General features: G+C 43.6%; 10 protein-coding genes across 10 annotated transcripts; 5 read left to right on the forward strand and 5 right to left on the reverse strand.

Moving 5' to 3' along the window:
- Positions 1–34: 34 nt before the first annotated feature.
- LOC6569324 lies at positions 35–2,614 on the forward strand. Its single transcript, XM_001995641.2, has 2 exons — positions 35–652; positions 722–2,614. The coding sequence occupies exons 1-2, from the start codon at positions 203–205 to the stop codon at positions 2,018–2,020; spliced, it is 1,749 nt and encodes a 582-aa protein (XP_001995677.1). The 5' UTR covers positions 35–202; the 3' UTR covers positions 2,021–2,614.
- A 725-nt stretch (positions 2,615–3,339) lies between these two features.
- Positions 3,340–5,156, reverse strand: LOC6569325. Its single transcript, XM_001995642.2, has one exon. It carries the CDS (start codon positions 5,154–5,156, stop codon positions 3,342–3,344), a length of 1,815 nt encoding a protein of 604 aa, XP_001995678.1. The 3' UTR covers positions 3,340–3,341.
- Positions 5,157–5,673: 517 nt separating this feature from the next.
- On the reverse strand, positions 5,674–11,514 carry LOC6569326 (protein Flattop homolog). Its single transcript, XM_001995643.3, has 4 exons — positions 11,436–11,514; positions 7,506–7,642; positions 6,573–6,879; positions 5,674–5,997 (listed from the first exon to the last, which is right to left on the reverse strand). The coding sequence occupies exons 1-4, from the start codon at positions 11,460–11,462 to the stop codon at positions 5,734–5,736; spliced, it is 735 nt and encodes a 244-aa protein (XP_001995679.1). The 5' UTR covers positions 11,463–11,514; the 3' UTR covers positions 5,674–5,733.
- An 810-nt stretch (positions 11,515–12,324) lies between these two features.
- LOC6569327 (heart- and neural crest derivatives-expressed protein 1) lies at positions 12,325–13,920 on the reverse strand. Its single transcript, XM_001995644.3, has 2 exons — positions 13,878–13,920; positions 12,325–12,972 (listed from the first exon to the last, which is right to left on the reverse strand). The coding sequence occupies exon 2, from the start codon at positions 12,922–12,924 to the stop codon at positions 12,388–12,390; it is 537 nt and encodes a 178-aa protein (XP_001995680.1). The 5' UTR covers positions 12,925–12,972; positions 13,878–13,920; the 3' UTR covers positions 12,325–12,387.
- Positions 13,921–14,441: 521 nt separating this feature from the next.
- On the forward strand, positions 14,442–15,275 carry LOC6569328 (39S ribosomal protein L30, mitochondrial). Its single transcript, XM_001995645.2, has 2 exons — positions 14,442–14,658; positions 14,717–15,275. The coding sequence occupies exons 1-2, from the start codon at positions 14,531–14,533 to the stop codon at positions 15,129–15,131; spliced, it is 543 nt and encodes a 180-aa protein (XP_001995681.1). The 5' UTR covers positions 14,442–14,530; the 3' UTR covers positions 15,132–15,275.
- LOC6569329 (torsin-like protein) lies at positions 15,109–16,397 on the reverse strand. Its single transcript, XM_001995646.2, has 2 exons — positions 16,134–16,397; positions 15,109–16,077 (listed from the first exon to the last, which is right to left on the reverse strand). Exons 1-2 carry the CDS (start codon positions 16,345–16,347, stop codon positions 15,248–15,250), a joined length of 1,044 nt encoding a protein of 347 aa, XP_001995682.2. The 5' UTR covers positions 16,348–16,397; the 3' UTR covers positions 15,109–15,247.
- Positions 16,398–16,636: 239 nt separating this feature from the next.
- LOC116805967 (ER membrane protein complex subunit 3-like) lies at positions 16,637–17,813 on the forward strand. The gene is made up of 2 exons (XM_032741390.2): positions 16,637–16,849; positions 16,930–17,813. Exons 1-2 carry the CDS (start codon positions 16,701–16,703, stop codon positions 17,519–17,521), a joined length of 741 nt encoding a protein of 246 aa, XP_032597281.1. The 5' UTR covers positions 16,637–16,700; the 3' UTR covers positions 17,522–17,813.
- On the forward strand, positions 17,768–18,707 carry LOC6569330 (39S ribosomal protein L30, mitochondrial-like). The gene is made up of 3 exons (XM_032741428.1): positions 17,768–17,771; positions 18,114–18,195; positions 18,254–18,707. The coding sequence occupies exons 1-3, from the start codon at positions 17,768–17,770 to the stop codon at positions 18,666–18,668; spliced, it is 501 nt and encodes a 166-aa protein (XP_032597319.1). The 3' UTR covers positions 18,669–18,707.
- On the reverse strand, positions 18,679–19,910 carry LOC6569331 (torsin-like protein). Its single transcript, XM_001995648.3, has 2 exons — positions 19,649–19,910; positions 18,679–19,592 (listed from the first exon to the last, which is right to left on the reverse strand). Exons 1-2 carry the CDS (start codon positions 19,854–19,856, stop codon positions 18,784–18,786), a joined length of 1,017 nt encoding a protein of 338 aa, XP_001995684.2. The 5' UTR covers positions 19,857–19,910; the 3' UTR covers positions 18,679–18,783.
- A 219-nt stretch (positions 19,911–20,129) lies between these two features.
- On the forward strand, positions 20,130–21,321 carry LOC6569332 (ER membrane protein complex subunit 3). The gene is made up of 2 exons (XM_001995649.3): positions 20,130–20,358; positions 20,438–21,321. Exons 1-2 carry the CDS (start codon positions 20,210–20,212, stop codon positions 21,027–21,029), a joined length of 741 nt encoding a protein of 246 aa, XP_001995685.1. The 5' UTR covers positions 20,130–20,209; the 3' UTR covers positions 21,030–21,321.
- Positions 21,322–21,664: the final 343 nt, after the last annotated feature.

Here is a 21,664-nt window from a genome sequence, read left to right on the forward strand (position 1 = left end):
TCACCTATCGTTGGGGTTTTCATCAATCGTTTTGCAACACTTAATTGTAATTTCAAAATGGTGCACATTGCATAGGCCGTACAATTGGCTGTTGTGTACATTTCGTTCTTGAGCTATTCGCCTGGTTTAAGCGCTAAAAATAAGTTTGATTCAATTAATGCATTATTGGGTGTGTTGTTAAAATATACATCAACTATACATAATGCTGGAAACAAAGAGCATTGCTGCACTGGCATACAATGAGACGCCGCGCAAACGCAAAAGGGAAACTGGAATTGGAACTGGCTGCGCTCCTCAGCCACCCTTAAAAATCGATGAGGCAGCTGCTGCCGTTGCAACTACTGCGTCATGCTTCACTAACGCTGCATTCAGTTCAACGCCAAAGAAACTGATTGGGCGTCGTCGCATTCCCAAGGCAAACGAGAATCTAAATCCATTTGGTGCACATCCTGGACTGGAAATCAAATCCATTGCTGAACTGGCGACAGTACAGCAGCAAAAACAACAGCTGCCAACACCACCACCAGCACAACCACTTAATCCCTTCGAGGTAGTGCGTCATGCCTCCAAGAAAAAGAAGCGCGAACACGCTTGCTTCGAGAATCCAGGCCTAAATCTTGAACTACCCGAGCGCCAGTTCAATCCGTACGAGGTAAGTTTGAAAATTTGTGCATATGTTCGTTTCATTTATGTCAATTGACTGCTATTTATTATGCTGCAGGTTGTACGTTGCGTGGTCACGCCCACAAAGTGTTTTGTTAACGAGGCGCTCAATTTGCGCGGCAGCGATGCACCAGCATCCCTGAATCCCTTTGAGATCCATCGACAGAGCGAGATCTCAGCAGCAGCTAGCAATCCAGCGGGCGTGTCGAATCCCGGCCTCGCCGAGGACCCACTGCCAACCACACTGAAAATTGGGCTACCATTTACGCCCACGGTGGGTTGTCGCATCGATTTCAATGGCATGTCGCTGGGCCAGTTGACGCCCAGCAAACTGCTGGCCGAAAAGCTGGTCTTCTCGCCGGTACCGCCGCTGCCGCCGCCAGTGGCTACCAAGCGCTCGCTGGGCGCCATCAGTGAGGAGAGCAGCAGCATGGATATTGGCAAGGAGCTGGATCGTTATCAGCTGGAACTGGAGAACAGCATCAATGAGGCAAAGCTACGCAAAAATGGCGTTGTGCTGGAGACAACACAAACGGAGCTAGAAGTAGTGATTGATCAAAAGCAGATGCAATCCAATGAGCAGTTGGATCGGCGCATTGTATGCACTACTACGCGCAGGTGCACGCTAACCGAGATTATAGAGGCGCCGGAGGAAACAGAACTGGAGGAGCAGCCTCAAGATCCAGTGCAGCAGCCGGAGGCGAAGCTAGCTGATTTGGAGCTTGAAAGCGGCGATGTGGCCTATGCCTCCGAATCGGAGCCAGAAGAACCAGAAGAGGAGCTAGACTTTAAGGCGCCCGCACGCTTTGTGCGCTCCTATCGCCCAGCAGCCGCTACAATTGCAGTTACTCAGTCCAATCCCATTGCTGGTAGCAAGGAATCTCTGCACTCGATTGCCTCCAGTAAATCAGCCAAGTCCGCAGAGCTGAGAGCCAGCAGTTCTGGTCATGGCGTTAGGAACATGATACGCAAATCCATTCGCAAGCTAATGCATCCCATGCAACAACAGCAGCATCCTCAGGCCGCGGCGGCGACGACCACATCACAAGAGGCTGCAGCAAGCCAACAACACGGCAGCAGCAACCTTATCAGCAGCATACGCCACAGTTTGCGTCGTCGTCCGCAGAAGCTGCAGCCGGAGGAATACACCCAAGCAGACATATCCATTGTGGACAGCAGCGAGCGGACGATGAAACTGCGCTCCAGCATTCCACAAACCGATTACATGCGCATTGAGCAGCTGACCAACGAGAAGAAGCACACGGTGCGCAACAGCATCCGACGCTCCACACGCGAAGTGCTGCGTCATGTGTTCCACAAGAGCCAGGATGCCTATGCGACGGCAACGGCCAAGTGAGCCGCTCACATGCCACACTACTCCTTCACCACTCACACTACAAGTTCTTTAGCATCCAAAGATTGTCTACAAAACACCATCACCATCCAACCGAAGTTGGTTCTTGGTTCTTCTTATTTTTTTGCCTCGTCTTGTTTGAAATTATGTTTTTTTTTGCTATTTTGTAAACATTTACATTATGATTGATTATTTTATGGGCAGCAGAGCTTCTGAGAGATCTGATAGTTACTTAGTGCCACATATCTTAGTGGCAAATATCTGAATTGAAGAGGTTCTTGTCTCAAGCAAAACATATTGAAATGTACAAATCCCTGGAAATTCATAGACTACAGTTATTAGAAAAATAGGTTTTTAAATACTGCTCACATTTAATTTTTTGAACTTGGGCCAGGAATGATTTAAATCGGCAGACATATCGTATAACAAAATTATATATTATATTGTTAGAACTTTATACTTATATTTTTGAAAGTAATCCTAAAGATTTGACCAGATATCGGATGAACTTTTGAGTCATAAGCAAATATTATTTGAACTTGAATTTGAAATGCACCTCTAGTTAAGTTTTACAAATGTTTTGCACGTTTATTTATACATTTTTGTATGTGTATTCAATATTTATACATTTGTTTTTTATTATTTTTTTCATTACATAAATGTTATGTACGCAACTGTATGCGATGTTTACTTAAATGTGGGCTTATTCGATATGTATTTGGGTATTTCATTTTCAGCTACACAATTCTTATATTTTAGGACTCTATCTTTTGCAATGAACATGATTGCTTACTATACCAAAAAAAAAAGAAAGAAAAAGAGAGTCAAGTTCTCTTAGAATTAGAATTAGAGTTCGAATTTTGGACGGATAGTTTCCTAAAATATTCAAGTATATCAATTTTTGCAGTTCTACTTTTGTGAATTATTTGTTAAATTGAACACAATTAATTTGTTGTTTGTATGCACAATTCTTTAGGATTTTTTTTACCTAGCTATAGCCAATATAATAATGCATATATATATGTCTTTGGTATATCGGTTCAGCAACAACATAAAAATTATATTAGTTATATACTTCCCATTAACCTATTTAGACTTAAATTCCAAAAATTAACAGTTGATTGGTAAAGATCTTTGAAAAGTATAAATGAATAAGATATTTTTGGGATTTTCAATTGAGAACAAGCAGCGAAAAAAATCTTCTAAGATCTCGTCAATTATTTCTAAATAAAAACACTTATTTTGCTAATTTTTAAGGCGATTTTGAAAGGTGTACAAAAAAGGTTTCAAGGGAGTTCTCCTCTTGGGTAAGTTGCCTTGGTGCCTACTTGTAGACGGTCTGTAGAAGCGGTCGGCGGCGCTGATCGATCGGCTTGTAGGCGTGCTGATAGACACTGGCCAGGCGCCAGTGCTCCGGATAGCCGCCCTGTCCAGCGCCGCCGCCCTGGCTGCGAAATGGCGGCACCAACGTATCGATGTCATAGTTCTTCTTGGCATATGGCTGTCGGGGTCGAGGCACGACGAGGACGCGACCGGCGCCGCCCATGCCACAATCAGCAGAGATGCCCACAAAGTCGCCGGATGCATTCAATTTGGGCATGCCGGCGCGAAAGGCAGCCTTGCTCCCCAGACAGTGTCCATGCCCATGTCCATGCCCGTGTCCGTGGCCATGGCCATGGCCATGGGCGGAAGGGCAGCATTTTGGCGCTGGCGCCACCTTGTGGCAGAGTCGTCTAGCCGGACGTCGGAGCAGTTGATCCCGCTTGCAGCTGGGACCGGTGGCATGGGAGCAACCATGAGGCGCCGCCGACTCACCGGAACAATCATTATCTGGTCCAAGATACTTTTCGCGCAGCGCCTGATACGCCTTGTCGCCCAGCAAGGGCGATGACTGATATTGTTTGGCCAGGCGATTGCCAGGCATGCCAAAAGTAACGCCACCACCGGCACCGGACGAGGAGCCGCCGCCCAAGGCCGGCGCACGCCGGCAATGGGAGGCACTTGAATCGCGTGAAACGCTCCGGGCACGCACCGCTGGTGGAGAATAGTCGCAATCGCAGTTATTGTCACGATCCATTTGTCGGCCGGCAAAGTCGGACTTGCGGCGCAGAATGTCCTTGTCAAAGAAGTCCGGTTCGCCGAGGGTGCTGGTAAAGACGCCAGCGGATCGGCCCAGCTCCGCATTTGATTGATCTTCGCGTGGTGTTTTCACGCAGGTGAAAACTGCCGGCCCGGCCGAGTCATTGGAGCCGTCTATGTGCCTGGCCAGACGCGGCTCGTCGCCGGGATGCGCCGGCTTAAAGTCCCAGCCAATCGCTAGATCCATGGCGCCCATTTTCTTGCTGGGCGCGGAGCCAATGCCCCGAAAATGATCGCCGCCAAATGCCTTGGGCAGGACGCCGCAGCCGGTCTTGGGCCGATAGACACGCATCTTGGTGCAGTGGGTGGGGCCGGCATTGTGGGTCTTCACACCGACGCCCGTCGCAATCGGATCTATATCGAGAGCGAGTCCGCCATGACCGCCACTTATCTGTGCCTTGCGATACGCCAGATCAGCGACACAATCCGGCAGCGGCTGATGATCGAGATTGTCCTGATGCATACGCTTGGCCAGCTCAAAGTTGGCATAGGCCGGCACCACCGGCGATGGGCAGCGCTCGTTGGGCTTTTCAGTGATCGAGTGCAGCGGCATTTTACGACTTTGCTCTGGATCAAGGGAGCTGCCAGCTGCAGCTGCACCTGCAGGCGTGCTTACAATCGGCAACGAGATGAGATCCTTGCCGGGTGAAAACTCAAATTCGGATATGTCCAAGCTGTTGTGGCTATTGTTTAGCTGTCCCGTGTATTTGGCCTGTGCGGCAGCCAGTGCCGGAAACTGTCGTCCCGCCGCCGAGGTAACCTCTCGGGCCGCCTCCGCCGTTGCCCGATATTTGTCCAACGGCTGCGTATCCGGCTCACTCAAATACAAGCGGCTCAGTGGCAAGTCTCGCTGCAGTACATGCTCGGGTCGTTTCTGGTCAAGCAGCAGCTGCTGATGCGATGGCAGACGGTACTCCGGCTCGGTGAGATCTCCCGGCGTATAGCTCAAATCAGGCAGCTTGTAATTGCTGCCGTTGCTGGCGACCGCTGCTTGCGACATGGTTGATGATGATGTTATTATCCACGATTCAGTTTCAGTTTCAGTTTCGAGTCTCAATTATCACTTAATATTTTCCCTTTTTTTGTTTTTAATTTTTGGGTGATTTTGTGAGTGAAAAAAATTGCATCGATGATTGATGAGGGATGATTGATGATGGATGATGGATGCACATGAAAGTGTTTGTACATACTTATTGATGTCAATTTATGTTTGTTTTTTAATTGTGCTCAAATTATTTTCAATTATATGTTTTCTGAGATTTGTATGCAATTTTAAAAGATTTCTAATCAAAGAAAAAATGAAAATGCAATAATACCGAAGCAGTCCACAAAACTACAGACAAAAAACAAATATGCTTTGCCGAATCTAAATCAATTCCAATTTGATTAAATGTAATGGTTCGAAAGGGGATTTTCATATGTTGCAAGGTAAATCATCAAAACCTGATACAGGATATGTCCTAGTTAGGCATATTCCCTATCAGAGCCCCAAATGTATTCTAAAGTTTAAAGCTTGTCAAATGAATGTTTATTGAAGTGCAATTTATTGTTCCTCAAATTGGGGCAAATGTGTCAAATTATTTGGGCTTTGACTTGGATGTTGCCGGGGCGGCCTTAGTTGTTGACTTGCCGGTTGACTTGGCAGCTGCTGATGCTGCTGCTGGGACTGGTACTGTGACCTTGGTGGGCTTGGTTTTATCGGTGGGCTGGTCCTGCTGGGGCTGCTCCAGCATGGGAGTACCGCGACGATTGTAGTCAAAGGCGGTCACAGGACGCTTGCGCAGCTTCTTGCTGTATTTCGAGGAGGCCTCGCCCACACGTCGAATCTGTTTCTCATTGGGCTGCGGGTAGGGGTGGAGTTGTGGTGTGCAATCAGTGCGGGTTGCAAGGGGTGTGTCTTAAATATACTGTATACTGTAATAAGCGTGACACCAACACCCAAACCGACACACAAAATACAATTAGAAAGTCGGACTATATATGAAATTGATATTGCTGACATTAATCGAATATTTCCATAAGCTTTTTAGCTTCAACCGTTTGCTTTAGAGGTCAAACCATGCTTCAAAGTCTATAATTTTTGCAAATAGAATTTTAAAATGAAAATCGAATCCAAATCGCGTTTCCAACCTCAAGTGTAGTATTAATTTCGAAATCAAAATGATTAGAACGCTCTGATTATTGAAAATCTAAACACTCATAAAAACAGGACAGCAACTTTTTCTACTAAAGAAAGAAAAATAAATAATAAAACATATTGAAAAAAATGATTTAACTACGGGAAGACTAGTTTCTAGCTTCTAGTAAGTGTTTTTCGTGCTCGTATTTCTGTCCGTGCTCGTGTTCGTGCTCGTGTTTGTGTTCGTGCCCGTGTCGTGCCCGTGTCGTGTCTTGCTCTGTACTCGTTCTGACTCACCTGTGGCTGGCACTTCATACGCTTGCACTTCTTGTGCAGCTCGTTGATGGCCAGCATCTGTTGGAGGCCCTCACACTTGGTCTGGCAGTCGGCTGGCTGCTGCCAGGATGGATCGCCTTTTATGCCAAGAGTCTGGCGAAAGTCACAAGGATGCGGCCGCTCCCGCTGGCAGCAGCACAGGTCCCGAGGATACTTCCAGTACTTGTGTCGTCCGCTCAAACACCGATTGTACAAGTCGGCAAAGCTGCGCGTAATCCTCAGCGGCAGATGATATGTGCCACGATATTGGCCCAAGAAGTTGCCGTCCCTGCGAGCATCAGATTCCAATCAAAAGTTATACAATTGAACAAACACTTCTTGTTTTGTTTTATATTTTAAGTGCACTCTAGTTCTTAAATCAATTCTGATATCGACTGATTTGTCGAAAAACACCCCAAAGATACTATGAATTTGAGCTGAATAATTTCGTATGTTTATTATTATTATAACTGGGATACCTGTACTCCTACTACTACTACTAGATCTATTGTGCCCCGTACTGAGCCTATAGCTCCTCCATCAACCCCAGCATTATGCATCCTTGGGATGCTGCATTTTCTGCTAGTTAAGCATTGAGGATTCTTCCCCATTTTGTATAGATACCTAGTTTAGTTAGGTGACTTTTTAGTCTACAATATCCTGTGTTAGTAGACCGATGAGTATCCCAAGTCTATTCTTCGCCAAAGTTATAACTTGCTTAAATCGTTTGTGATTATAGCCACCCAAAAGACATGTGGCTTGTCGGAGTGCTGGTGTCTCTGCCCAGCTCCGTTGTCGCCTCTGTCTTTCTACGCTTCTAAGTTGTAGTCGCATTATTTCGAATGTAAAAATATTGTAATCGTTTAAAGTGAAGACAACGGGAAGAAGTCAAGATAAAGATGATGATGAACTCACCGGGCTGCTGTGGCCAACAGATGTCCGTTCTTATCGGCAATGGGCTTCGCGTTCTTGTGCAGGTTACGTGGACGGGGCGGAAAGAAGCGAGGATATTCCCAGTTGCTGACGCTCTTGGCGCGAAAATCCCGTTCGTACTGCAAAATTAAAACAGAGAGAGAGAGAGAGAGAGAGAGAATCATTGCAGTTGGTTAAAGCTAGGTGGGTCAAGTCAGGCAGCCACCTGCTGCAATTGCAAAACTAAAACCGTTATTTATGGGCGCTAAGCAAGCCAATTGATAAAAAGCCAAACAGGAGGCAAAAGATACAATCGAAACGAACCGGAACCCTCCCCTTGGGTCCAACCCTCGACAACCATTGCACGACGATTACACGACGTAATCGTAATCTCCGCCGTGTTGCAACATGTGTAAAAAAAGCGAATTTTCTCTAATGCCACTTAATGCCTTGTTTGTGTTTGCCTTTTTAAACACAGACAGCACAGACGGCAAACAGAAACAATAATAATCATAAGCTCAAATAAAGCTCGACTACAAAATACCCCTTAAATCAATCTGAAGAGAACAACTTGAAATATGCTTGAATGATATGAAATATTACAAAAATTTTGGCCTTAAAAAATATAATAATAATGTGACAATTCAATGTGTTTACCCCAGTTAACGTTTTACGCTAGGGTATCAAAAGACGCACAGGCAAGCAGTAAAACCGGAACTGGCAATTGATGCCAGTCCTTGTTAAATCCTTGGCTTGCCTTCAACCATGGATCAAAGTCATGTGCAATCATTTATCAGCATGGCTTTAAGCTCAGCAGCTGTTGCTTCAGCCCTGCCTCCCTCCCTCCTTCCCTCCCTAACTCCCACTATCCCCCGGCCACAACATGAGTAAGGGCGCCAAAAAAAGAAGAGGAAAAAGTTTGCTGGAACGTTTTCCTGATCTGAAATTTCCCACGCAAACGCAATTTCAATTATATCAAATGCAAATTGTGTGTTGGTAATACAATACCCAATGACACGCCCACAGCGCCCACAGCGCCCACGATGCTGCACGTGGCAAGTTGTCAACACTTGATGGAGTTGCGAATGATTGGAGAGCTTGATTGAGTGCGTGCGAACCAGGAGCAGCACGTAGGAACAGGCAGAGGAACAGGAACAGGAACTATGCAGATGCTGTCGACACGCGCAACCGACCACAATGCGTGTGGCGTGGCAAGTGGTGGGAGAGGGGCGATTGTTGCAATGTTGCTGTTGTAATTAAATTTGCACGGCAATTACACAACAAGGCGTGAGTGCGAAGGGAGACGAACGGATCAATCCCACTAGCCAGAAGTATGTATTTGAAGTACACTTGACCGAGCGTAAAATACAAATTGATTTTAAACTCAATTAGCAACAAAACGGAAGGCGTCCAACTGTTAGCACCACAATAGGATGAACAGTACCCAGCACCCAGCACCCAGCAAACAGATAACACTACCAAATTGGCAAACCCAAAACGATGCCCCATCCCCCGACACAAATGCGTTGCGTTGCTAGTCTGGGCGGGCGGGCAGGCAGCTGAAGCGATGATTTTTATGTCAACCCTCTGGGGTGCCATTTATCACATGCTGCCTGCAGGATTAGACAGTCAAAAAGCTACCAAACCAAAAAGTTGCACGTGCACTCGACCAGCCTGGCGAGCTGGTCTGCTTGCTGGTACTACTGCACTTGTGGCACTTGCCACTTGTGCCCCCCCACCACACCCAAATAGAGTTGGCCGCTTCTCGTGTTTTCGTGTTTATCGTGACTCACGACAAGAAAATTTGGGAAATGTGACAGGGACAATCATGGCAACAGCACTCACAGGATTTTCACAAATTTTGACCCATTGAAGCTATCAAGCTGGACTGAACCTGATGGCTTAAAAAGGTGCAAGTCGGGAAAGGTCCACCTTCAAGGTGCAAAGATAAAAGGGAGTTTGCTGATGAAATTCTTTGATTTTCATACGATGAACTATTAAATCAATTGTCGAGAGTAGAATAGATTGAAATTTTGCTGTTTTTTCTGAAAGTGTGAAATAAATGACAACCAATAAAATAAAATGTTGGCAACAGAAATAAATTGAATTGCCCATCTCTGCACACACACACACATACACACACACACACACAGACAACTCACACTTACTCTTGTGCGGCTCGAGAAGCAGACGAAGGAGGCGGAGATGAAGGAGGCTGAGTGGGCGACACTTAAGGTAATTTCACGCACTGCAGCCGCTTAACTCCACAATTGCTGCAGCACAGTTGGAGAGTTGTTCGTTTCCGATTCCGATTCCAATTCCAATTCCATTTGCAGCAGCTTTGCGCAGTTTTCCAATCAATTTTACTGGGCGTGGACGTGGGCGTGGACGTCCTCAAAACAGCTGTCAAATTGACGTGCGTCTGGGCAGTGGCAGGATTGCAATTGAAATGCTATTAAATGTGTACAGTTGCAATCATCGAAGGGGGATGCTTGACATCCTTGATATCCCCCACAGCACAGAAGATGAGAGCCAACAACAACAACAACAACAACAGACCGCTCAAATCCCGTTAAGACTGTGCAAGCGTTAAATTCCGTTAGACCGTTTTCAATCGCCTTGTTTGTGGACATCGAAAAATTGTATGAAAAATAACTGTAAACGAGTTGCGTGGCAATCGGACCTGGCCGGAATACACGGTGTACCGTTACCCACCGTTACCAAGTAAATAAACTTTACTGTCGCTATTTGGCAAACTTGCCGCAGCGGAGGGAACAGCTGAGGAGAGGGTAGCAGAGGTGCCACTCCTAAGTGCCAAGAACGGGCAGCAAGGGAATCGGTAAGGAAACGCAAATGGGAGCGGGAATCCAGCTAAGGCTGACTGCCGACAAAAGCGTCCAAAAGTGTGGTAAACTACAAATCATAATTAATCGAATTTTTTTACTAATTAGAAGTAATAATTTACGCACTTTGTTAAAGGTTTCAAAAACATCGATCAGATGGCGAATTTGTCATCTGTAAACCTGAAATTCGCAAATGTTACTTTGTATTTCAGTTAATCATGAAATAATCGAATTAGTTTGAGTCAAGAGTTGAAGAAGATTAAGATTAGATTAACAACTTTAAAGTTATACACATTTCTTAGGTGAAAATTCTTACGATTATTTTTTAATTGATTAAAGAGTTTAAACTTTGAAATCCAGAAAGAGCTACAGCCCAAGCCACCCTCAATCAGATCAAAAATCGTTTGCATATTAAATAATCAGTATTTGCTGTCGCCTGTTCCGTCGTGCTCTTTATTTTTAGAAGTAGAGCCTGGTACTCAGAGACAGAGACAGAGACAGCGACAAGCTGAACACATAAGTTGGGCCCTGTCGCTTTTTTGACTGTTGTTCTGCTTATTCGTGGCACAGATTGGGGCCACGTTGCCATGTTAATGTTGTTGTTGTTGTTGTTCCCGTTTCTGTTGATGTTGCTGTTGTGGGCGTATGCCAGATGATTGTATATATTTCTAGATGTGTAGGATTAAAAAGTTCAAACTTTTGGTAAACTTTTAGAAAAGTTTCACTTATGCACAAATAAACGAAAAACAACTTAAATCTTATGTCATGCGAAATAAGCAACCAATTATTTACAGGGTATGTACAAGTCGATCACGTTATATACGTACGCCACTCTTGAGCTAAATTTAATACTTTAGTGCCCGTACCAAGCGAATTTCGGTTACCGCCCGCTCAATAAATAATACGCAGGGCGCCTAAATAGACCAAGCGGATGGCATAGATGGCGTCTTCAATTGGGTTACATCTACAGTTAGTTGCTGTAGCTGCTTGACAGGTGGCAACGCTGTTCATCTCTCTCTCTCTTTCTCTCTCTCTGTCTCTCTCTCACACACACAAACAGCATCCATATTGTTGGAAGTTAATTGCTTACCTGCATGGCGCTAAAGTTGAATGACATTTCGGTCCAAGAATTTCGAATTTGGAGAGCACAAAATAGCAAAGAAATACAAATTTCGAAATATATATATTTTGACAACTTTTCGAATTTGGAAGAACACAAAAAACACATTCACATCACAGGCAACACCCACTTTGATCCAAAATGGGGCGTGGCTTTCACTGCGCACAGCAGCCAAAGGATGAGGATGTGGCATACAGTCATACCTAGAGAATAAAGCAATATGCTTATGGGGGTTGCAAGCAGTTGGGGCATGGGGTATGGGGTCAGAGCTGTGGGCAGCAGCTGGCGCTTTGCTTGCCAACAGAAAAGCAAATGAATAAATTGCCAATGCCAGCTGAGCCATCAACCAAACAAATAAAAGTGCTGCACTGCACATCCTACGCGACCATCAAATACCCTGTTCAATTGTAAAATAAACAAGAGTATATTCTCTTAAATAAATATTGTGATTGTGAAAATTTGCAATTAGAAGGAAATATTCAAGTTTTCTAAGATCTCTCATTTAGAATAGAGAGTCAAATTTGCTTAGAATATTAATACAAAATAATTTGACTTGATTGTCTGATTCAAGTCTTAAATGCCCCAGTTATGCAACTTCTGTTACAGGGCATAATCTAAAGTTGCGAACAGGAAGAAGAGGAACTCATTTATCTACTGTACAATATACATGTATAAGAATTAATTTATTGTTGTTGCGCATTGGATAGACACATAAACAAATATCACGTATTAGATGCTATACAAAAAAAAGACAAAAAAAATACTATATATTAACTAGAGCTAATCTAAGACTTCTGATAGAGACTATGTGTAAATGTATATATATATATATATATATATATATATATTAGTTGTTAGACGAAGGAAGAGTTAGAAACATGGCGCCTGGCAACTGGCTGCAGCTGGAGGCGTTGGCGGCGTCTCAGGGTGTCTCCAGCACATGATTCAGATACGCTATGTAACAGATGGCTAGCTTGAGTATCTCGATCTTGGATAGCTTCTTGTCCGGCGGCAGTGTCGGCAGCAACTTCCTCAGCTCCGCAAAGGACACATTGAACGCCTCAACGCGAACCCGTTCGCGTGTCGCGTGCGCCGTGCGATATTTGAGCGTGGCACGGCGACGCCGGCGACGCTCCTCCCGCGACAGACCCACCAGCTCGGAGGGATCCAGATGGGCAACGGGCACGGTGCGGCGACGTGGTGCCGGCGTCGGTGGCGGCGGCGGTGCCGGCTGAGCGGCCGTCTCGCAGGCGATGCGCGCCTGAAAGCGCTGATCAATGTCCAAAGTGGTGCTGGCCGCATAATCATCGCCGCCAGAATGCTGCCCATGTCCATGTCCATGGCCATTCGATAGCGCATTGTTCGCGGCAGCCAACTCATCGTCCTGGTCCATATAGTAGCGACTCAGTGAGATGCTCTGCGGCGGCGCCGGTGCCAAATGCGTCATATCGTATACCATATTGAGCTGATCCTGCACCTGCTCCACTTGCTCCGACTGCGCTGCACACTGTTAATTACATAAGAAATATCAAAGTCTTATAAGCATTTTTGACTAAAACTGAGAACTGAAGAGTTCTGACAAAGTAGTGTCTGCCCAAAGTGTTTACCCATCCCCAAATGCAATCAGTCAAGTTCGAGTTTTCCGGTGAACAAACCATGTTTAATAAAGCATTGCTTTGAAAGTTGATTTAGTTTTCACAAAATTATAGCTGTGCAGTGATTTGATTCGTCTTCAAATCGTTTTTTTTTTAATTTAAATGTAGTTTTATTATAGAGACCGAACCGTATGTACAACAATTCCTGGAGATGTCATCCCCTCATCCCACCGTTCCACGCCCCTCCACCTAACCGCAAATTAAGCAAACTGCGCGAATTTTAGATGCATTATTTATGGTTTTCGGTGAGTTGAGTATTAAAGGGTGCACGGCTGGCAACCCCTCGATAGACGCGACCCCTTTTCTGTACCACCCACTTTTCACGTTGGTCACGTGTCCTGTTTGCCTTTCCTATTATGCGTTTTCATTTGTTTTTATTGTGCTTAGTGTATTTATTGTTTTTGTTTCCGTTTATTCGCAACATATTTTCTCACCCACACAAATAACTGAACAATCGTCACGTTTGTATTTATTTTGGCCTGCGGGAGTTGAGCATTCGAACCCTTATGTGATTTGCGGTTTAATGGGGCTATTCTTCACAACAACAAAAACTCACACAACTTGCACTGAAATCAAAGTGTTCTTTGAAAATGGATGCACGCTATCATTTTTTAAGTCTTGGATCGTAACAATTGTTTGGAATGCGATTCATCAGATATAAGGCCTACGCACACTTGAAATAACTTTACAAAAAAATGTATATATGTATGTATTTTTATATATAAAATCAATTCGTTAATTCACTTGGACTGCTTACAAGAATCGCAATCAGACGATTTCCTGGTTTTTATAACGGTAAATGAAGTCCTGCACGCTCAAAGCTTTGCCGCCGAACTGAATCGATGTGAGGATGTTGCAGCATCATTTATAAAGCAAAGGATTTGCAACCCCTGTGCGGATGGCATGAGAGCAGCCAATGGCAGCGCAACATCCTCGCTGTGAAAGCCAATCAAAACAACAAAATGGCGTCGAGCATTGTGATATTGTGATATAGTTGTTCCGCCCACAACACAAGGCTGCCATCTGATAATCGAGAATATTGCTGTATTGCTCCATAAGCATAAACTCTAGTAAGCTACACAAAACAAATAATAGGCAAATCATAATTATTTCTTTAAGATCAGTTCATTTCTTTAAGATCACTAACAGATTTGCTAATAAACATAAACCAGAGCGATTATATAAAATAATTTAAATAACCGTTATTTTTCTTAAGTTAAGCATTTGACAAATGTTTTTTTTGCGCTTCAAAAACATTATCGGTAATGAATATATCGATAAGCTTTAAATCAGCATCATTGTGAATGGCAAAACTGCTTTGCAGCCCTGGAATGCTTTCATAACTAATCAGCTGCTGGTTTCGCTTCTGCCACTGTTTTCAATTATTTGTGTTAATATTTCTGAAATAAAATGAACTTGTTTAGGTTATTGACGCCACTGCAGCTAAGCCTGACAGTGGCACGCACCTATGGCAAACACAATAAGAAGTTCTTGTACAAAGATGGCAAGAAATACGAGGGTATTATATACTATCCCAGGTGAGTGTTGAACCGGCAAACCAATAAAAAGGGACTAAAAAAGAGCACAAACTTATAGAACGCCCGACCATCAAGATCCGCCCGTAGAACCCGCCAAGCTGTTTCGAGTGCAGCGTATTAAACCCGTCAAAGGTAATCCATTCTGGGAGAAACGCATACTCAAGGATCTGGGCCTGGATGGCAAACAGAGCGACTTTGCCGTCGTCAAAAACATACCCGAAAACAATGCACGTCTGTGGAAAATAAAGCATCTAATTAAAGTAACGCCTGTCACGTTTCCCTATGGCGAGCCCACGGCGAATGATATCAAGCACACTATACTCAAGGAGAACGGCGAGTGCCTGGTGACAAAGGACATCGGACCTGTGGAAATGCGCGACGCCGCACGCGATGCATTTGACCAGCAGGCCAAGCGCATGGACACCGAACTACTGCGAAAGGACTCGCGACTTAAGTGGCTGAATCCATGGTAAAACTAGAATTCATTTAAATTTTATTGTATAAAAACATATTTTTCGTTCATACATACACACATATATATATATATACAACATATATATATATCAATAAATCGAAAGCAAGAACAGCTTTATGTGCGACGCTCGTTGGCGACAATAGCAACCTTTTTTTCAATAGTCTTACAACCGGATGTTGCAAACATACTGTGCTTAGGATCATAAATAACAGCGCTATTAACAACATTGTTTACAGCATCGGGTTTTGGATCAATATCCCACCGCTTAAATTCTGCCTTCACGCACTGCACAACATGTGTTTTTTCGAGCGCCAGAAATGGTATATAATGGTCAATAACGTGGGCATCGATCATATGTGTCTTTTGCAGTCCGCCATGCATATTGTAAGCAGACTTGGTGAGCATCTCCTCAAAGTCGGACAGTCGTGTGTTCTCACGCCGTGTGCCCTTTTTCATTAGATCGGCCAGATGATCTGAAATCCGTATGCCCGCTGTATTGGACAGAAATATGAAAATGGCTTTGGTATAGTCAATGTCACCGCCATTGCCCGCATAGTCCACCAAAGATGTCAGCGTATCGAAGACGCCAATCGGCATTTTGTCCACCTCATCGAATATAAACAGTGAACGTGGACAATCCCGTATGCTTTCACGCACCTCTTTATTTATGCGCTCCTTATACTCATGCACGCGGGCGGGATGCGCGAAATCCGCTCGACCAAAATACTTGTGAAAGAATTTGCTCTTGGTACCTTCCAGGTAAAGCGCTTCCGCTATTTGATCGGCAACAAAGCTCTTGCCGGTGCCTGGCGTCCCATGGAAACTCATCACAAGCGACTTACGAGACGGGCTGTTTGACTTCAGATGAGCAACGAGAGCGGGAAGAACGTGCTGACTCACCATATGCTGTCCAAAGAGAGTTGTAGACAGCGAGTGATGTAGCTCTGTGGAATGGATTTGTCAATGGTGGTTGACACCACAAATTAAATCAATAACTTACTGTTCATGTCAGCCGGAATGCTTCGGTTATCGCAGCACTCATAAAACCGACAATAGGTTTGACTTTTCAAATAGCCTAATCCAATAGCGGTGCCCAAAACAGATGCACTAATGCTTATTGGCTCTATCGCTGTAACTGTTTTAGGAATAGTAATACCAACAATCAAATAGAAATATATGTAATTGCCTATATTCCGACTATTTTTATAAGACATTTTGCAGCTACTTCAATTGAGACAATCGCCAAAGCTGTCGATATGTCCACGAATGCACCAGAAAAAATTATCGATATTGAAAGCTGGTTTCACATTTGGTTGAAATGTAAGCCTATTTTAACTTAACTTTAACTTTAATATTTAATTTGCGTTTAATTAATTGAATTGAAACCAACAAAAATTGGACTCCAATTATATACTTAGTCATTCTGTGAATCGATAGTTGTCTGTCATCGTTACTTAATTAAAGCGATAATTCGCATGCTCAATATTCGACCATCTCTAGCACCGGACAGTCTTTTGCGGGTGCGAAATGTATTTGTAGAAAACATATTTTAATTAATAAGTTAATTATGACGGAGCTGCTTATAGATCCCGACATACGCGTTTGGGTGTTTTTACCCATCGTGCTTATCACATTTCTGGTCGGCATCGTGCGCCATTACGTATCCATTCTGATATCGACACAGAAGAAGGCTGAGATGACCCAAATCATGGACAGGTGAACGAAGTTCATATGATAATTATAAAAATTGTATTTAAAATGATTGAAATTGTTTTTGTTATATTTTGTGGTCACAGTCAAGCCATGATTCGTGCTCGTTTGCTGCGAGAGAATGGTAAATATCTGAGTGCCCAGTCCTTTTCCATGCGAAAGAACTTCTTCAATAACGAGGAGACGGGCTATTTCAAGACCCAGAAACGCGCTCCGGTCGCCCAAAACTCTTCGGCTATGCTGACGGACATGGTAAAGGGCAATTTTATTAATGTGCTGCCCATGGTCGTTATTGGTGGCTGGATTAATTGGATGTTCTCCGGTTTTGTGACAACCAAAGTACCATTCCCACTCACCCTGCGCTTCAAGCCAATGCTGCAACGCGGCGTGGAGTTGGCCTCACTGGACGCCGCCTGGGTGTCCTCAGCATCATGGTATTTCTTGAACGTGTTTGGCTTGCGCTCCATTTACACCCTAGTGCTGGGCGAGAATAACCATGCGGACCAGACCCAAGCACAGGCGGATGCAATGACTGGTGCCGCGATGACCATGCCCCAAGATCCCAAGGCGGCATTCAAGGCCGAATGGGAGGCACTCGAGATCACAGAATATCACAATGCGCTGAAGAACATCGATGCGGACATGATGAGCATTGCAAACGAATCGAATGCCTCCTAGCTGTGCCCAAAGAAACGCAAACTGCAGGCCAACAGGCAACGTGCGTTTGCAAGGTTAACCATTAGTAAAATTTAGATGCGTATTTTAACAAGCTAAACAAAAGAAATCAAAGCAAAATTCCGTTTCGAGTCAAGTCTTGCATTAAATGTACTAACTGTGTACGAATTATGCTTTAGTTGTGAATCTGCCACGCCCACGTCTATCATAGATTGTCCTTTAAGATGCGGCTATCGTGTTAAGCAAATAATGTGTACAATTTATATAAACAAATAAAGTAAAGTAGAACGAAGAATATCACAACCACATTAAATGGAATACACTCTTTAGATACTGATCCGACACCACGACTCTATTGTACCATAACCATATACTATTTGACGTAGAATCATCTAAAGATTTAGATTACGTGTTCAACAACATAAAGTTAAAATATACAAATAATAACCAAAACTAGTGCAATCAAATGTTGTTCGATAAAAAATTTATTATTACGCTCACTTTAAAATATCTCTTAAGAAATGGTTTATATTCGCTAATAATTCTTACTTCCAGTATTCTCCACAAAACTTTAAAAATTAATTCATGTAATCAGTGGCACGCACCTATGGCAAACACAATAAGAAGTTCTTGTACAAAGATGGCAAGAAATACGAGGGTATTATATACTATCCCAGGTGAGTGTTGAACCGGCAAACCAATAAAAAGGGACTAAAAAAGAGCACAAACTTATAGAACGCCCGACCATCAAGATCCGCCCGTAGAACCCGCCAAGCTGTTTCGAGTGCAGCGTATTAAACCCGTCAAAGGTAATCCATTCTGGGAGAAACGCATACTCAAGGATCTGGGCCTGCATGGCAAACAGAGCGACTTTGCCGTCGTCAAAAACATACCCGAAAACAATGCACGTCTGTGGAAAATAAAGCATCTAATTAAAGTAACGCCTGTCACGTTTCCCTATGGCGAGCCCACGGCGAATGATATCAAGCACACTATACTCAAGGAGAACGGCGAGTGCCTGGTGACAAAGGACATTGGACCTATGGAAATGCGCGACGCCGCACGCGATGCATTTGACCAGCAGGCCAAGCGCATGGACACCGAACTACTGCGAAAGGACTCGCGACTTAAGTGGCTGAATCCATGGTAAAACTAGCATTCATTTAAATTTTATTGTATAAAAACATATTTTTCGTCATACATACACACATATATATATATATACAACATATATATATATCAATAAATCGAAAGCAAGTACAGCTTTATGTGCGACGCTCGTTGGCGACAATAGCAACCTTTTTTTCAATAGTCTTACAACCGGATGTTGCAAACATACTGTGCTTAGGATCATAAATAACAGCGCTATTAACAACATTGTTTACAGCATCGGGTTTTGGATCAATATCCCACCGCTTAAATTCTGCCTTCACGCACTGCACAACATGTGTTTTTTCGAGCGCCAGAAATGGTATATAATGGTCAATAACGTGGGCATCGATCATATGTGTCTTGTACGCAGACTTGGTGAGCATCTCCTCAAAGTCGGACAGTCGTGTGTTCTCACGCCGTGTGCCCTTTTTCATTAGATCGGCCAGATGATCTGAAATCCGTATGCCCGCTGTATTGGACAGAAATATGAAAATGGCTTTGGTATAGTCAATGTCACCGCCATTGCCCGCATAGTCCACCAAAGATGTCAGCGTATCGAAGATGCCAATCGGCATTTTGTCCACCTCATCGAATATAAACAGTGAACGTGGACAATCCCGTATGCTTTCACGCACCTCTTTATTTATGCGATTCTTATACTCATGTACGCGGGCGGGATGCGCGAAATCCGCTCGACCCAAATACTTGTGAACGAATTTGCTTTTGGTACCTTCCAGGTAAAGCGCTTCCGCTATTTGATCAGCAACAAAGCTCTTGCCGGTGCCTGGCGTCCCATGGAAACTCATCACAAGCGACTTACGAGACGGGCTGTTTGACTTCAGATGAGCAACGAGAGCGGGAAGAACGTGCTGACTCACCATATGCTGTCCAAAGAGAGTTGTAGACAGCGAGTGATGTAGCTCTGTGGAATGGATTTGTCACTGGTGGTTGACACCAAAAATTAAATCAATAACTTACTGTTCATGTCAGCCGGAATGCTTCGGTTATCGCAGCACTCATAAAACCGACAATAGTTTTGACTCATCAAATAGCCTAATCCAATAGAGGTGCCCAAAACACCAATGCTTATTGGCTCTATCGCTGTAACTGTTTTAGGAATAATAATACCAACAATCAAATAGAAATATATGTAATTGCCTATATTCCGTCTATTTTTATAAGACATATTGCAGCTACTTCAATTGAGACAATCGCCAAAGCTGTCGATATGTCCACGAATGCACCTGAAAAAATTATCGATATTGAAAGCTGGTTTCACATTTGGTTGAAATGTAAGCCTATTTTAACTTAACTTTAACTTTAATATTTAATTTGCGTTTAATTAATTGAATTGAAACCAACAAAAATTGGACTCCAATTATATACTTAGTCATTCTGTGAATCGATAGTTGTCTGTCATCGTTACTTAATTAAAGCGATAATTCACATGCTCAATATTCGACCATCTCTAGCACCGGACAGTCTTCTGCGGGTGCGAAATGTATTTGTAGAAAACATATTTTAATTAATAAGTTAATTATGACGGAGCTGCTTATAGATCCCGACATACGCGTTTGGGTGTTTTTACCCATCGTGCTTATCACATTTCTGGTCGGCATCGTGCGCCATTACGTATCCATTCTGATATCGACACAGAAGAAGGCTGAGATGACCCAAATCATGGACAGGTGAACGAAGTTCATATGATAATTATGAAAATTGTATTTAAAATGTTGAAATTGTTTTTGTTATATTTTGTGGTCACAGTCAAGCCATGATTCGTGCTCGTTTGCTGCGAGAGAATGGTAAATATCTGAGTGCCCAGTCCTTTTCCATGCGAAAGAACTTCTTCAATAACGAGGAGACGGGCTATTTCAAGACCCAGAAACGCGCTCCGGTCGCCCAAAACTCTTCGGCTATGCTGACGGACATGGTAAAGGGCAATTTTATTAATGTGCTGCCCATGGTCGTTATTGGTGGCTGGATTAATTGGATGTTCTCCGGTTTTGTGACAACCAAAGTACCATTCCCACTCACCCTGCGCTTCAAGCCAATGCTGCAACGCGGCGTGGAGTTGGCCTCACTGGACGCCGCCTGGGTGTCCTCAGCATCATGGTATTTCTTGAACGTGTTTGGCTTGCGCTCCATTTACACCCTAGTGCTGGGCGAGAATAACCATGCGGACCAGACCCAAGCACAGGCGGATGCAATGACTGGTGCCGCGATGACCATGCCCCAAGATCCCAAGGCGGCATTCAAGGCCGAATGGGAGGCACTCGAGATCACAGAATATCACAATGCGCTGAAGAACATCGATGCGGACATGATGAGCATTGCAAACGAATCGAGTGCCTCCTAGCTGTGCCCAAAGAAACGCAAACTGCAGGCCAACAGGCAACGTGCGTTTGCAAGGTTAACCATTAGTAAAATTTAGATGCGTATTTTAACAAGCTAAACAAAAGAAATCAAAGCAAAATTCCGTTTCGAGTCAAGTCTTGCATTAAATGTACTAACTGTGTACGAATTATGCTTTAGTTGTGAATCTGCCACGCCCACGTCTATCATAGATTGTCCTTTAAGATGCGGCTATCGTGTTAAGCAAATAATGTGTACAATTTATATAAACAAATAAAGTAAAGTAGAACGAAGAATATCACAACCACATTAAATGGAATACACTCTTTAGATACTGATCCGACACCACGACTCTATTGTACCATAACCATATACTATTTGACGTAGAATCATCTAAAGATTTAGATTACGTGTTCAACAACATAAAGTAAAATATACAAATAATAACCAAAACTAGTGCAATCAAATGTTATTCGATAAAAAATTTATTATTACGCTCACCTTAAAATATAAACTAAAAAATAAAAAATGGTTTATATTCGCTAATAATTCTTATTTCTAGTATTCTCCACAAAACTTTAAAATTTTACTTTAATGATTACTATTAAACAGTTGTAAAGAGTTTTGAAAAATGTGGAA

This window comes from Drosophila grimshawi, unplaced genomic scaffold (genome assembly GCF_018153295.1).
Source record: "Drosophila grimshawi isolate 15287-2541.00 unplaced genomic scaffold, ASM1815329v1 contig_848, whole genome shotgun sequence".
NCBI lineage: Eukaryota > Metazoa > Arthropoda > Insecta > Diptera > Drosophilidae > Drosophila > Drosophila grimshawi.

Excerpts from the sequence above, each read along its gene's own strand:
- LOC6569324 (XM_001995641.2), top strand. The coding sequence starts at position 203 with ATGCTGGAAACAAAGAGCATTGCTGCACTGGCATACAATGAGACGCCG. Across the intron at positions 653-721 it reads GCCAGTTCAATCCGTACGAG|GTTGTACGTTGCGTGGTCAC; the intron begins GTAAGTTTGAAA and ends ATTATGCTGCAG.
- LOC6569325 (XM_001995642.2), bottom strand. The coding sequence starts at position 5,156 with ATGTCGCAAGCAGCGGTCGCCAGCAACGGCAGCAATTACAAGCTGCCT.
- LOC6569326 (XM_001995643.3), bottom strand. The coding sequence starts at position 11,462 with ATGTCATTCAACTTTAGCGCCATGCAG. Across the intron at positions 6,880-7,505 it reads CTGTTGGCCACAGCAGCCCG|GGACGGCAACTTCTTGGGCC; the intron begins GTGAGTTCATCA and ends TGATGCTCGCAG. Across the intron at positions 5,998-6,572 it reads GTATGAAGTGCCAGCCACAG|CCCAATGAGAAACAGATTCG; the intron begins GTGAGTCAGAAC and ends CCCTACCCGCAG.
- LOC6569327 (XM_001995644.3), bottom strand. The coding sequence starts at position 12,924 with ATGGTATACGATATGACGCATTTGGCACCGGCGCCGCCGCAGAGCATC.
- LOC6569328 (XM_001995645.2), top strand. The coding sequence starts at position 14,531 with ATGAACTTGTTTAGGTTATTGACGCCACTGCAGCTAAGCCTGACAGTG. Across the intron at positions 14,659-14,716 it reads GGTATTATATACTATCCCAG|AACGCCCGACCATCAAGATC; the intron begins GTGAGTGTTGAA and ends ACAAACTTATAG.
- LOC6569329 (XM_001995646.2), bottom strand. The coding sequence starts at position 16,347 with ATGTCTTATAAAAATAGTCGGAATATAGGCAATTACATATATTTCTAT. Across the intron at positions 16,078-16,133 it reads CATTCCGGCTGACATGAACA|AGCTACATCACTCGCTGTCT; the intron begins GTAAGTTATTGA and ends TCCATTCCACAG.
- LOC116805967 (XM_032741390.2), top strand. The coding sequence starts at position 16,701 with ATGACGGAGCTGCTTATAGATCCCGACATACGCGTTTGGGTGTTTTTA. Across the intron at positions 16,850-16,929 it reads ATGACCCAAATCATGGACAG|TCAAGCCATGATTCGTGCTC; the intron begins GTGAACGAAGTT and ends TTGTGGTCACAG.
- LOC6569330 (XM_032741428.1), top strand. Across the intron at positions 18,196-18,253 it reads GGTATTATATACTATCCCAG|AACGCCCGACCATCAAGATC; the intron begins GTGAGTGTTGAA and ends ACAAACTTATAG.
- LOC6569331 (XM_001995648.3), bottom strand. The coding sequence starts at position 19,856 with ATGTCTTATAAAAATAGACGGAATATAGGCAATTACATATATTTCTAT. Across the intron at positions 19,593-19,648 it reads CATTCCGGCTGACATGAACA|AGCTACATCACTCGCTGTCT; the intron begins GTAAGTTATTGA and ends TCCATTCCACAG.
- LOC6569332 (XM_001995649.3), top strand. The coding sequence starts at position 20,210 with ATGACGGAGCTGCTTATAGATCCCGACATACGCGTTTGGGTGTTTTTA. Across the intron at positions 20,359-20,437 it reads ATGACCCAAATCATGGACAG|TCAAGCCATGATTCGTGCTC; the intron begins GTGAACGAAGTT and ends TTGTGGTCACAG.